The sequence below is a fragment of the Indicator indicator genome, chromosome 16, assembly GCF_027791375.1.
Source record: "Indicator indicator isolate 239-I01 chromosome 16, UM_Iind_1.1, whole genome shotgun sequence".
Lineage (NCBI taxonomy): Eukaryota > Metazoa > Chordata > Aves > Piciformes > Indicatoridae > Indicator > Indicator indicator.
Genome location: NC_072025.1, coordinates 13,941,106 through 13,955,211, shown reverse-complemented (window position 1 = coordinate 13,955,211; position 14,106 = coordinate 13,941,106). Strand labels below are relative to the sequence as shown.

The 14,106-nt window shown below is 61.0% G+C and overlaps 2 protein-coding genes across 2 annotated transcripts; one reads left to right on the top strand and one right to left on the bottom strand.

Annotated features, from left to right (window-relative positions):
* The first annotated feature begins 234 nt into the window (after positions 1-234).
* Positions 235-4,519, top strand: IDH2 (isocitrate dehydrogenase (NADP(+)) 2). The gene is made up of 11 exons (XM_054387846.1): positions 235-277; positions 1,545-1,636; positions 1,960-2,125; positions 2,556-2,716; positions 2,806-2,949; positions 3,050-3,186; positions 3,302-3,453; positions 3,543-3,655; positions 3,733-3,830; positions 3,934-4,026; positions 4,251-4,519. The coding sequence occupies exons 2-11, from the start codon at positions 1,586-1,588 to the stop codon at positions 4,333-4,335; spliced, it is 1,200 nt and encodes a 399-aa protein (XP_054243821.1). The 5' UTR covers positions 235-277; positions 1,545-1,585; the 3' UTR covers positions 4,336-4,519.
* A 3,754-nt stretch (positions 4,520-8,273) lies between these two features.
* Positions 8,274-12,875, bottom strand: ZNF710 (zinc finger protein 710). Its single transcript, XM_054388234.1, has 4 exons — positions 11,454-12,875; positions 9,945-10,136; positions 9,133-9,307; positions 8,274-8,431 (listed from the first exon to the last, which is right to left on the bottom strand). Exons 1-4 carry the CDS (start codon positions 12,873-12,875, stop codon positions 8,274-8,276), a joined length of 1,947 nt encoding a protein of 648 aa, XP_054244209.1.
* Between the last annotated feature and the right edge of the window lie 1,231 nt (positions 12,876-14,106).

Sequence of the window (14,106 nt, the reverse complement as noted above, 5' to 3'; positions counted from 1 at the left end):
GCGGGGGCCCTGCGCGGGCCCCTTCACGGCCCTCGCAGGGCCCCACGGCGTGCCCCGGGCCCCGACAGCTCTGGGGCGGAGCGGAGCGAACCGTTCCCCTACTCCAGCTCCTCCTCCATCGCTTTTCCCTGTCCGTCCCCCCGCCGCTCCGCCACCGCCGTCGTGTCCGCCCCGTCGCGCCCTGCCATGGCCGCTCGCTGCCTCCGCGTCGCACCGGCGCTAAGTCGCCTGTCTCTGTGCCCGGCCCCCGCCACCGCCGTGGGGCAGCGGCGACACTGTGAGTGGGAGCGGGGGCGCTTGGAGGGAGGGGTACATGACTTTGGGGACCCGCGGTAGGGTTTCCACGCTGGGCTGGGAAGGGGTTTTTGGAGGGCGTGGCGGGGTGCAACTGGGATCGTCTCCCTCTGTTACAGACAGACCGAGTCGCGGGTTGGTCCCGGTTCCACGCGGGGTTTTGTTCCCGGGGGTGCATGATTCCTGTTCCATGTAGGGTTTTGCTACCCAAGTTTTTGCTCGGGGAGGGGAGGGGGGGTGTTTGGTTCCGGTTCCACGCGGGGTTTGTACCCCGGGTCTGGTCCCCCGTGCAGGTTTGGTCCTGGTTCCACGTGGCTTTTTGTCCAGCCGGATTTAGTCCCATGGCGGGCTTGGTCCCGATTTTACGCGGGGCTTTGTACCCGGGTCTGGCCCCCGGGAGGGGTTCGTCCTGGTTCCACGTGGATGTTTTCCCACCTAGGTCTGGTCCCAGAGGGATTTGGCCCCGGTTTTGCACCTGCGTTGGGTCCTAGGAGGGTTTGGTCCCAGTCAGGGACCCAAGGAGGGGCTTGCAGCTGTATTTGCTCCCCCAGGAAGAGTTTGTCCCGGTCCCACGTCACGTGTGGAGTTTTGCTGCCGAGTTTGGCCCCCAGCAGGGTGTGCTCCTGGTCACAGTCCCATTTAGGGCTTTGCAGCCCAGCTGCCCTCAGGTCCCCACCCCGGGGGATTTGCATCTGGTTCCAGTCCCCTGACACCCAGCCAGGCTCAGCACCCAGAAGGGTTTGCTCCACCTCCAGGTCTCACAAAGGGATTTGCAGCCTGGTTTGTACCTGAGTCTTGTCCCGAGAGGACTTGGCTCCCACTCCCAGTCCCAGTCCCGTGCAGGGTTTTACACCCTGGCTTTTACCCAGTCCTGGTGCTGGTCTCACGTGGGGCTTTGCAGCCCAGCTTGAACCCTGCCCTGCCCCACGAGGGGTGGACACTCAGCCGGTAGGCACCCAGTCACTCCCACTCCAGCTCCAGTGGAGTCTGCACCCTGACCTGCACGCAAGCCCAGCCCCAAGCAGGATGAGTCCATGAACCAGCCCAGACCCCCACAGGGTTTACTCTCCAGCCTGTGCCCAAGAGGGGTTTGCACCCTGACCTGCACCTGGTGTCTCCCCAGCCCTGCCGGACCAGAGGTCACAGTCCCTATGGGACAACTCCTGGCTGTACACCATGGTGCAGAGCTGTGAGGCTGAGCTGTGGGGCTGAACTGCTGGCACCCCTTACACCCCACTGCCACTCCCCAGATGCTGACAAGCGGATCAAAGTGGCCAACCCGGTGGTGGAGATGGATGGGGACGAGATGACACGGATCATCTGGGCCTTCATCAAGGAGAAGGTAGTGGGGTCCTGCCTGTGGTCCTGCTGGGTGCTGTGCAGGGGAACAGGTGGCGGTTGTACAGGGCTCAGGCGGTCCCTGCACGCTGCCCTCCGGGCTCCCCCTGTCCTCCATTCGTCCTTCGGTCTGCAGGAAGCAGGTGGTGAGATCAGCAGAGCTTCCGGAGGGACCTGGAAGTGAGGAGGTCCCGGGCAGGGGGAAGCGTCCTGGGCAGGCAGCGGTGGTTGGGCTGGTGGCCAGGGCTGGCCGTGCCATGGTGCCTGGTGCTGTTCCTTGGAGACCCCACACTATCCCCTCCCCTGACGCTCTCCTGGCTCCCCCAGCTCATCCTGCCCAACGTGGATGTCCAGCTTAAGTATTTTGACCTGGGTCTGCCGCACCGGGACAAGACTGATGACCAGGTCACCATCGACTCGGCGCTGGCCACCCAGAAGTACAGCGTGGCTGTCAAGTGTGCCACCATCACTCCGGATGAAGCCAGGGTTGAAGGTGAGCAGGAGGTGAGGAGGGGGGGTGCCAGCAGCTCCATGGGGTGCTGAGCCCACTGTGTCTGCCTGGACCCTTGGGGTCAGCAGGATCCCACCACCCTGCACAGGTTCTGGTGGTTAGGGGGCTGTGCTGCTGCCTGGATTTTGTCCCTTCCTGACCCAGAGGTGCTCGGGGGTGCTGTGGGGACCCCACGGGCGTGGGGCAGCAGACAAAGCAGCTGCTGCGCGGTGCCAGTCACAAGCCTGTGCCGGCTGTCCCTCTCCTTGGCTGGCAGTGGAGCTCTGGCGGCTGCCCAGGGTACAGAGGAGCTGGGTGTAGGGGGGCTGGCAGGGGTCTGGGTTTGGGACTGGGCTGAGGTGAGCACCAGGGCTGTGCTTGGTGGCAGGGGGGTGTTTCCTGGGAGGGGGGGCCTCACCTCTGCACATCCCAGAGTTCAAGCTGAAGAAAATGTGGAAGAGCCCCAACGGCACCATCCGAAACATCCTGGGGGGGACGGTCTTCCGTGAGCCCATCATCTGCAAGAACATCCCGCGCCTGGTGCCCGGCTGGACCAAGCCCATCACCATCGGCAGGCATGCCCACGGTGACCAGGTGAGCCTGGGGCAGCGGCTGCCCGCCCCATGGGACGTGCAGCGGCTCCTGCTGGGCTCTGCCCCACGGCTCTGCCCTGCTCCTCGCAGTACAAAGCCACTGACTTCGTGGTGGGCAAGTCCGGGACGTTCAAGATGGTCTTCACGCCAAAGGACGGCAGCGGGGTGCAGGAGTGGGAGGTGTACAACTTCCCCGGCGGAGGCGTGGGCATGGGCATGTACAACACTGATGAGGTAACCGGGGGACAGCTGGCAGGGTCCCTACAGGGCAGCATGCCCTGCCATCCGTGGTGGGATGGAGGTCCCACGGGGGGTCTGTGCGCTTCCCTTGCAGTCTATCACAGGCTTCGCTCACAGCTGCTTCCAGTACGCCATCCAGAAGCGGTGGCCACTCTACATGAGCACCAAGAACACCATCCTGAAGGCCTATGATGGGCGCTTCAAAGACATCTTCCAGGAGATCTTCGACAAGTACGGACTCGGAGGAGCTTGGGCTGCAAGGGAGTGGAGCAAGCTGCCTGGCCAGAGGTTGGCAGAGGGACGTGGCCTGGGATGGGCACGACTGATGCTCGGCCTGGACTTGCAGGCACTACAAGACAGAGTTTGACAAGCTGAAGATCTGGTATGAGCACCGGCTCATCGATGACATGGTGGCACAGGTGCTGAAGTCCTCCGGTGGCTTCGTCTGGGCGTGCAAGAACTATGATGGGGATGTCCAGTCAGACATCCTGGCCCAAGGTGCGTGGTGTGGGGCAGGCTGGGGTCCTGTGGGATGGGCTGCATGTGGTTGCCCTCCTGAGGTCACCTTGACCTATGTCCCACCACAGGCTTTGGCTCCCTGGGGCTGATGACTTCCGTCCTGGTGTGTCCGGACGGGAAGACCATCGAGGCGGAGGCAGCCCACGGCACTGTCACCCGCCACTACCGCGAGCACCAGAAGGTGGGTGAGCTCTGCCTGTGCCAGGCTGCCTGCGGCAGGTTGGCCACGCCAGGTGGCTGAGCACTCTCTGCGTGCAGGGCCGACCCACCAGCACCAACCCCATCGCCAGCATCTTCGCCTGGACGCGTGGCCTGGAGCACCGGGGCAAGCTGGACAGTAACCCAGACCTCATCAAGTGAGTGGGCTGGGGGACGTGGTCGGTGCCAGCCGTTGGGGGGACCGTGGCATGAGGGTGCTGGCGGAGCGGTGGCTTTGCTGGAGCTCCCTGTGGTGCTCAGGTTTGCTCAGACGCTGGAGAAGGTCTGCATCCAGACTGTGGAGAGCGGGACGATGACGAAGGACCTCGCTGGCTGCATCCATGGACTCGCCAAGTACGTGTGGCTGCTGGGGCGGGGGCAGCCGGGTGCCGTGCTGGCACGCTGGCCGTGTGGGATGGCATAGTGGCGTCTGCACAGTCCCCAGAGACTTGGGTTGTCTATTTCCATCTTGGCTGGGCAGTGACCACGTCCTGTGCCCAGGGCTCTGCCCTCTGGCTCGGGTCAGAGCTGCTGCCAGGGGTGGGAGCCTCCCAGCCCTTCTCTGTCCCTCCCCTTAGCGTGAAGCTGAACGAGCACTTTGTGAACACCAACGACTTCTTGGACACCATCAAGAACAACCTGGACAAGGCCCTGGGCAAGTAGCAGTGTGGCAGGGAGTGTGTGTGGGGTCACCAGGACCCCCCACTGTCACCATCACCCTGATGGATGGGCACCCAGCACCACCCACTCCCTGGCACAGCCCCCCAGCAGCCGAATCATTTTTGTAAGTGGTTGTCTTACAAGTGTCTGCAAACTTTTCTAGGGGTGAGTAGGGCTGAGGAAGGGTTTGGGGTGGGGGAAACTGTCCTGCGCTGATTTGTGTACCTCCTACTTTGTGGTGCCAGCAGCCATTAAACACCTCACCAGCCCCCAGCACATCACGGTGGTGGTGGTGGCACGGTTCTTGTGGCATGGGCACAGGGGGAGTGCTGGCCTCTGGAGGCAGCCAGTGGCTAAAGCAAAGGTGTTTATTGGAATTATTGCTCATCTTGCTCTGCAAAAAGATAACCAAAACACAGCAGGGCTCTGCAAGGGAGGGCATGCTCAGGAGGGACACCAGGGAGCCATGTGGCACTGCCAGCATGAGAGCCCCTGCCTGTCCCATGGGGCAGAGCCTGGTGCCACAGCTCTCCGACAGCAGTGAGGCCTCCTCATTGTGGCCTTGCCCAGCTGTTGGGTGCTGGGACTGAGGTAGTGTGGTGGTGGGGCCTTGCCTTGCTCAGGAGGGGCTCTGGGCTGGCCAGTGCTGCAGCCAGCTCCATCTTGCCCCAAGGCTGAGGACTCTGGGAGTCCACAGGTGATGGGAAGGATGGGGGACACCTTGCCTGGTGGTGGGAGGTGAGCCCCCCTTGTCAGAGTCAGTCTGGAACTTTTGGGGATGGGGCAGATGGTGCCCAGCCCTGGGGAATGTGATGGGACCTGTGCCCATGCAGGGTCATGGGGGCAGCCTGCTGCAGGCTCCCAGGAGAGGTTGGTACCTGGTGGGACCCTGCTGGGGTGAGTGATGCTGTGTGTGCTGCCCAGCCCCCCGCCCCACAGCTAGAAGGGTGCAGAGCCAGGAGGGTGGTCCCAGGCCTGCCCCCGCTCCTTCCTTCCCCCACTACCAGGAGCAGAAGGCAGAGACCCCACCCCCAAAGGGCTGCTTGAGCCAAAGCCTTGTCCTGAGCCATTGAGCAGCTCAGGGGGTGAGGAGGGGGATGAAGATGGAGGGGTGGGGGGAATGAAGAGAGAGAGAGAAAGGAGGGGGGGAGGAAGAGAGAGAGAGAAAGGAGGGGAGGAAGAGAGAGAGAGAAGGAGGGGGGAGGAAGAGAGAGAGAGAAAGGAGGGGGGGAGGAAGAGAGAGAGAGAAAGGAGGGGGGAGGAAGAAGAGAGAGAGAAAGGAGGGGTGGGAGAGGAAGAGACGCTAGCTCGACCGGCGGGGGTGGATTCCGAGCGACGCTCTCGAGACGAGCGCGAGCGCGAGCGCCGGGCGGGTCGTGTGCTGCCGCTGCTAGCGCGATTCGCGGCGCGCGAGAGCCGGGCTGGGCGGTGGCCTTCCTCCTCGCGTCGCGCTCTATCTCTCCGGGCGGGTCGGGAGCCTCTCGTCGGCTCTCTCGCGACGGGCGGTGACTGGGGTCCCAGCTCGGCTCGCGCGCTCGCCGGTTGCTGTTCCGCGCGTAGCTCGTCTGCTCCTTTCGGGTCGTGTGACGCCGCTCTCTCTCGCTCCGTTCGTGTCTGTTCGCCGCTCTCGCTCTCGCGCGCGCCGCCGGTTGCTGTGCTTTTTCCTCCTCGCTCGCTTCTCTGTCTCTCTCGCGCGATCTGCGCCTTGCGTGGCTTTTGTCTCCGTTCTCGTGCCGCTCGCGCTCCCGTCTTTTCGTTTCTTCCGCTCGCTCTCTCTCGCTCCTGTTCGTTTCTTTTTTCGTCCTCTCTCGCTCTCTCTCGCTCGCGCGCCGTTCTTTTCTTTTACTTCCTAGCTCGCTCTGCTCGCCACTTCTCTCTCGCTCTCTTTCGTTGCTTTGTCTCCCTATCGCAGCTCTCTCGCTCTCTCGCTCCGTCTTTTCGGTTTCGTGTCATCTCGCTCGCTCTCGTCGCGCAGCCTTCGGTTCTTGCTAGCCGCGCGCTCGCTCGTCGCGTCGCCGTCGGGGCGTTTTCATACCTCGATCTCTCTCCGCTCCGTTCGTTTCGTGTCTTCCTCGCTCCGCTCTCTCTTGCGTGTTCTTGTGTCATCCTCTCTCGCGTCTCTCTCCTTTCGTTTCTTTTTCATGCCGGCGCTCTGCGCGTCGCTCCGTTCGGTTCTTTGTTCCCAATCCCTCTCTCTCTCTAAGCGTGTTGTCTCTCCTATTCCGTGTGCGGTAGTCATCCTCTCGCCTCGCGCTCGCCCCTTTCTTGCTTTCTATATCCTCTCTCTGCGCTCTTCTCCCTTTCCTTTTCGTTTTCATCCTCTCTCTACGTCTCGCCCCGTGCGGTCCGGTGTGCATCCTCTCTCTCTCTCTCCGCTGACTTGTGCTTTTGGTCATCCGCGCGCTGCTGCGCGCCTTCTTGTCTTTTGGTCATCCTCCGCTCTCTTCCTACTTTTTCCTGTTCTGAGCATGCCCTCGCTCTCCTCTCCTGGCTTGTCTGAGTTCTCCTCTCTCTGCTCTCTCCGTTCTGTCGGGTCATCCGCCGCTCTCTCCTCCTTTCTTGTTCTGTTTCTGCCGCCTGCTCGCTCTCCTTTCGGTCTTGTCATCCTCTCGCTCTCTCTTGTCTGTGCGTGTTCACCGCTCGCGCTCTCGCCTTGCTTCTTCTTTTGCTTCCTCGCTCTCTCTCCGGTCTATGCGTGGGTCACCTCTCGCTCTCTCTCGCGCCGTGCCGGTCGTTGGCATCCGCGCCTCTCTCCGCGCCCCTTTCTATTTCCTTGTTCATCCTCTCTCTCTCCGGTCGTTTCTTGGTCATCCTCTAGCGCTCCTTTCGTTTCTTTGGCATCCTCTCTCTCTCCTTTCTTTAGCTTTGTCATCCCTCTTTTTTTGTTTTCAGCCTCACTCGTTTTTCGTTTTTTCATCCGCATCTTTTTTCTTTTTTCAATCCGCCCTCGTTTTGCGTGTTTTCATCTCTCCCCCTCTCGTTCTGTCGTCTGCCAGCCGCTCGTCACCCGTCATCCATGCTCTCCCCCCCCTATCCAACTATTGCCCTGCCCATGCCCAGTTGCCCCAGGGGTGGTGGGACCCCCAGTGTGGTGCTCAGTCCCTCCCTGAGCAGCCCACAGCCGCCATGCAGAGAGCAGACACGTTACACAGGTTTACAAAGCACACTGGTTGAAGGAAACTGAACCTGGTGAAAAGATCAACCCAAGCACGCTGACAAAAATAAATTACTCTAAAATACCATCATTTGCTGCAGGGGGTTCGAGCCTCCCCCCACCCTGCTCTGCTCGCTGCGGCCGCCCTGCACCCAGAGCTGCCGCCGAGCTTCGCTGTGTTTCTGTAAGAAAATATTCTGTGTGTGCCCCGTGGCCTGGTGCTGCAGCTTAGCCATGCCCTAGGGTGAGCAGGGCAGCTCTGGCCCGGGGAGGAGCCACAGACCCACTTCCTGCGGTGGGCAGAGGGGCACCCAGGAGGTAGAATCATTAGAGACGCTCATCAGCTGTTGGGGTGTGCCTGCCCCTGCCCGTGGCTTCAGGGGGTGGCAAGAGGCACGGCCCCGGCTTGTCCCCACGCTATGGGGCAGGAGTAGGGTGAAGGGATGCCAGCGCTGGGCACAAGGCGTGCAGGCAGCTGGGCACAGTTTAGCACAACCTCTCCGGGGTGCTGGGGAAGGAGGAATGGACCCAGCTGTGGTGGGAGCTCCATTGAGCTCTGCAAGGGTCTGGCAGCAGCTGGAGATGAGTCTCTAGCACATCAACCCTGTGTGCCCACTGCCACCTGCAGCCTCCACCCCAGCATTTGGACAATCCCTGTCCTCTCCTTCACCAAACGCAGCCAGACCCCTGTCTGGGGTGGGGGCGCAGGGCTGGCTGGGTGCCTGCCAGAAGCAGCTCCTCTGGCCACACAGTCAGCACTGGCCCTGGCAGTCCCCTGGCACTGCAGCTACAACATGTTGTAGTAGGTCATCTCCTTCATGGCCTGCTCCTCCGGCGCACTGCCCACCCCGCTGTAGCCGTAAGAGTTCTCCTCCTCGAAGTCATCCATCTCCTGCTGTGTGTCCAGCTCTGTGTGGTCAGTCCCAGCCAGGTCCATCATGGCATCTAGGATTCAAGCACAGGGACACTGCATGAAGGTTCTGGGCTTACAGCAGCCTCCCATCCCTGGGTAGGTTGAGTTTAAAAACCATAGAATGGGTTAGGTTGGAAAGGACCTCAGACATATCTGCTCAAACTCCTCTGCCATAGGCAGGGACACCTCCCACTAGAGCAGGTTGTTCAAGGCCTCATCCAGCCTGCCCTTAAACACTTCCAAGAAGGGAGCATCCACAACCTCTGGGCAACCTGTGGGCAATCCAGTGTTTCACCACCCTCATACTCAAGAACTTTTAAGATCCTAGTGTCCCTGAGCTTAAAACCATTCCCTCTTGTCCTGCTCCTAGACACCCTTATGAAAAGTCTCTCTCAAGCCTTCCTGTAAGGAGGTCTCTTCAGGTATTGGAAGGCAGCTCTAAGGTCCCCCTGGAGTTTTCTCTGAGCTGAACAGCCTCAGCTTCCTCAGCTCATCTTCAAATCAGAGTAGCTCCCCTCTAGACTCCAATAGATCTATGTCCTCCTTCTGATGGGGACACCAGAACAGTATTCAAGGTGAGTTTAGAGCCAAAAGGCTCCAAACCAGAGCCAGCGCAGCATGGCCCAGCAAACAGCCATGAGTCAGGTGCTCCTGGGAGTGGGCACAGCAGGGAAGACCACAGAGCCCAGTCTGTGATGGGCAGCACCTAGGACCGGCTGCAGCCTGCACTCACCTTGGCTGTCAAGGCTGATGTCCATCACCCCATGCTTGACCTTCATGTGTCGGCTGAGGTTCCCCTTCAGGTTGAACTTGCTGGAGCAGTAGGGACACTTGAAGGGCTTGCTGCCAGCATGCAGGTGCATGTGGCCCAGGAGGTTGTACATGCGGTTGAAGGACTTTCCACAGACCTGCAGCAACCAACCTGAGGTCAGTGAGGGCTCTGCCATCACTGCCCTCACCCCTGGCAAAGCTGGTGCTGCCAGAGCAATGTGGGCTTTGCACAGAACCTTGGAATTGCTTGGATGGAAGAGACCTTTCAGATCGAGCCCAATCATTCATCCAGCATCTCCAGGTCATCACTAAACATCTCACACCACATCTCCACAGCTTTGAAACCCCTTCAGGGATGGGGACTCCATCATATCCAGCACTGATTATCCTTCCCCATTGGCAGTGCCCATGCCCTGCCCACTGCAGCTGCGCAGCTCCGAGCAGAGCCCAGCTGTGTGCCTGAGTGAACAGAGGGAGGCACCACCAAGCTGCTTTCCTGCCACCCAGGCCTAAGCCCAGCCTGCCTGGGTTTCACGGCGCACCAGACCTGAGCTAACCCCTCCGCGATCTGCTAATTCTCTCAAGGTCTGCTAAATCCTCCCCAAGATCTGCTAAACCTCCCCCCAAGATCTGCTACCCCACCTCAAGATCTTATAACCCTCCCCATGATCTGATAACTCCACCTGCTGAACCTCCCCCAAGATCTGCTAACCCCCCAGCAAGATCTTCTAAACCTCCCTGAGATCTTCTAACCCCCCAGCTCCCAGGCAGTACCTTGCACTTGAAGGGCTTCACCGGTGAGTGGACAATCATGTGGGTCTTGAGGGTCTGCTTCTGCACAAAGGTCTTGAAGCAGATGTGGCACTGGTAGGGCCGGACGCTGGTGTGGATCAGCATGTGGCGCTTCATGTTGGCCTGCAGCGTGAACTCCCGCCCGCACACCTCGCACTTGAACTCCTTCACGCCCTGCAAGGGGTTCAGAGACACACCTGGGCACAGGGCAGAGCCATGGGCACTGGGCAGAGCCAAGCCCCGTGCTGCTAGGGTGGGTTTGGAGGTCTCCAAAGAGATCCTACGTAAGCTGGAGGCACGCAAGCAGTGCAGGGCGTGGTGTGAAGCAGCCTGGAGCCTCTGGAGATATTCAACGGAATCACAATGTTAGGGGTTGGAAGGGGCCTCTGGATGTTAGGAAAAAATTCTTCACCATGAGGGTGGTGAGGCACGGGAACAGCTTGCCCAGGGAGGTGGTAGAAGCCTCATCCTTGGAGGTTTTTAAGGCCAGTCTGGATGTGGCTGTGAACAACCTGATCTAGTGTGAGGTGTCCCTACCCATAGCAGGGTGGTTGGAACTAGATCATCCTTGAGGTCCCTTCCAACCCTAACAATTCTATGATTCTATAATTCTATATCCAAGCCCCATACCATGGTGGGGTCACCTAGAGAAAAATCACACAGGAATGCATCCAAACGGGTCTTGAAAGTCTCCAGAGAAGACAACTCCACAACCTAATATCTCTTGGATGGATGTCTCCTTCTCTGAATTGATTCTAAACCCACCTGGACACTGTGATCCTGGGCAACCTGCTGTAGGTGACCCTGCTGGAGCAGTGGCGTTGGACTGGGTGATCTCCAGAGGTCCCTTCCAACCCCATCAGTCTGTGACCTACACTCCCTGAGGGGCATGGGACAGACTCCTCATGTCAAGATGAACTGTGGGGACTATCAGTGGGCTGGGCCATATGAACTAGAGGGGAGATATACCCTCACCAGCATCTCCTGCTGCTCTCTCCCTACAAGCACAGAGCGAGCACTACCAGGAGCCTGAGACCTTCCTTGCACTGTCTCGGGGGACAATTCCTGCTGCCTGGTCCTGCAGTAAGCAGGCTCCTGCCTTGCCCCCAGATGCCGTCATCTCAACCCCCCTGGCAACACATCTGCAGCATCTGGAGAACCCAGTATTAGGGTGTGTACCTGGCCAGATGCCATCAGCCCAGCTCAGGCCAACTGCTCTCTCTTGTAAGAACCCTTGGAAAAGGGCAAACCCCTCGCCCACAGCCTGCCATGGCCAGAATCCCCCAGGCCACCCTGAACGCCACTCCCAGAGGGCTGAAACCCTTGGGAAGGAAGGAGGCTGAGTAGCCTCAGGACCGCTGTCCACAACCCCCCGCAAACAGAAACCATGAGTGCCTCCACCCATCTCCCAGGACTCTGGGACACCCTTACGAAAGGTCCCTGTCCAGCCTGCAGCCAGAGGCAGCACATCTCACCCCAGGGGCACCCTACCTTGTGCGTGAGGGAGTGCTGCTTGAGGTGGTGGATCTGGCTGAACTCCATGCCACACTCGGTGCAGACGAAGGGCCGGACGTTCTGGTGCTTCAGCATGTGGTTCTGCAGCTGGCTGCGGTAGTGGAAGGACTTGCTGCACTCCAGGCACTGGTAGAGCGTGGGGCCCTGGTGGGTGGCCAGATGCCTCTTCAGCTGGGTGAGGGTGGAGAAATCCAGGCCGCACTCCACGCAGACGTGGCAGCGGCCGCTCTCGTGCTTCACCTCGTGGGCCTTCAGCTCGCTGGGGTAGGCGAAGCCGCGGCCGCAGAAGCGGCAGCTGTAGGGTTTGATGTCGCTGTGCAGCAGCATGTGCCGCTTCAGGTGGCTGGTCTGGGTGAAAGCCTTGCCGCACACCTCGCACTTGTGGGGCCGGGTGCCCTGGTGGGTCAGCAGGTGGGTCTGCAGGTGGCTGGGCTGCTTGAAGAGCTTGCCACAGTGCGGGCAGGAGTGGGGCTTGATGCCGTTGTGCCCCAATATGTGGGTCACCAGGTTGTACTTGGAGGTGTAGGACTTCTCGCACATGCGGCACTGCCAGCGCTTCTGCCGGTCGCCCGCCTCCACCAGGTAGGAGTCGTCGATCTGCACGTTGATGTCCAGCCGGTCCAGCTGCGCCTTCTTGCTGCGCTCACTGCTGCCGCCGCCCGCCTCCACCTCCAGCTCGCCCGCCTCCTGCCAGCCGAAGCCCTGCTCGCTCTTCACCGCCTCGGGGGACGCCGGCGGGGGGGCCTCTTCCTCGCCGGGGGAGGGGGCGCCCGCCTCGAAGGCGCAGTCGGTGCGGGAGGTTCCCGACGTGCCGTCGTCTGCGGCCGCCGCGCCGGCCGGCTCGGCGCCCTCCAGATGGCACTCGGTGCCCGGCGGCTCGTGGCGCGTGTGCCGGCGGAGATGCCGCAGCCGCCGAGGCTTCCTGCTGAAGGTGTCCAGGTCGATCATCTTCACGGAGCTGCTCTGCACCTCTTGCTCGCGGCTGGGCTCCCGGTGATGGCGGGAGCGGCCGCGCTGCACCTCGCCCTCCTCGTCGGCGGGCACAGGCACCTCGTACAGCGGCTCGGCCTCGGCCTCTGCTTTCTCGCGTTTGACCTTGGGTACCAGCCGCACGGGTGGCCGCTTTCTCCTCCGGGCGTGCTTCTCCAGGGAGGACTCTGCCTCCAAGGCGTCCTCCTCCTGCTCGCCCTCTGGCCGGCCGTCGCTCTCTGGCTCCCCAGGCTCGGCCGCGGTGTCGGCGTCGGGCAGCTCCGCTGCCAGCCCCGGGAAGAAGCCGGCAGGGCTGACGGTGGCCCCGAGCAGCTCATTGTCGGACACCAAGCCCAGCACCGCAGCCTGTGCCAGGGACAGCACCACCACAGCGTCCGTCTGGGTGCCGCACTCAGTGAAGCGATCCATCTCTCGCCGCCTGCCTGGCATGGCTAGGGAGGGAAAGACACGGCTGTCAGTGCCCCGCTGCCCCTGCCACCACACAGCTGCTGCAGATGCCCCCTCCAGCCATCACCCTTTCCCTATCGCTGTCCCCAGCAAACCCCACACAAGACACAGGAGTTGCCAGCATGGGTCCCTGGCACCACGTGCTGCAGGACACAGGTTGGTATGATGCCAGGGATCTCAGCCGCAGGGGGCTGGGGAACCAGGCTGCAGAGGGAGTGCCCACTGTCAGCCTTTGCAGCCAGGCTACCACACCCTGAGGTCTGGCTCCTGGTTGCCTCAGAGACCCTTGGCAGTGGTTTTTGGGCTGAGGCAGAGTTTGGGGAGAAGTCAAGAACTACAACCCTGCCGCTCTGCTCTGTGCTTCTTGCAGGGGTGAGAAGCAGCAGTGACAGACACAGGGAGCTTAAGGAGCCAAAGTCCAAATCCTCCTGACTGGAAACACCCAGAAGCTGGCCTAGCTGCCAGGCTCAGCAGCCCAGCACCAGTGCCTTTGGCTCACTCACCTGTGGTGGACTGAGCATTGCCACAGTGCAGGAGGCACCTTAGGGCTGGCCATGCTGGCTGATACCAGGCTGTGCCAGTGCCCTCTGAGCCCTCTCACTGCTCCAACCTTCCCTGCTTGGCCCATCCCTCCTATGGCCATGGCAAGTGCCTCCTCTCCCTGTTGCTTCTCTAACACATTCCAGCAGCTCTGTTCCATCCCAGCCCTGAGCACCTGAGGTTCCAGCAGCAACTCTGCAGCTTCAGAAGTAATTTATTCCCTTTTCTCCTGCCTCAGCCCCCATCCCCAGCACCACTGATGCACAGAGCCTGCCCAGAGGCACAAAGTCACTTCTCAGAGGGCTGCAGGTTCTCCAGAGCCTGATGCAAACAGGGACAAGCTGAGGTGGGAACAGTTTTGGCAACACGGACAAGGGAGGTCACACAGACACCACCCAGCTTTCACTGGAGGACAAATGACTGCTGGTGGAGAAGCAGGGTCCTGGAGGGGCAGCAAAGCCTGAAGCAGCAGTGCCTGACCCCCCAGGCTGAGCCAGCTCAGGACCTCCATGGATGGGGCATGGCCCAGGGTCCCCAGCAGGGATGGGCAGGGAGGTGGTTGGAAATTAGCCACCAGATAAGAGCGAGGAGGCTGCTGCTTCCTCCTGTAGTGAAGAATGTTCTCCTAAATAGAATTATTCCTGCAGCTACA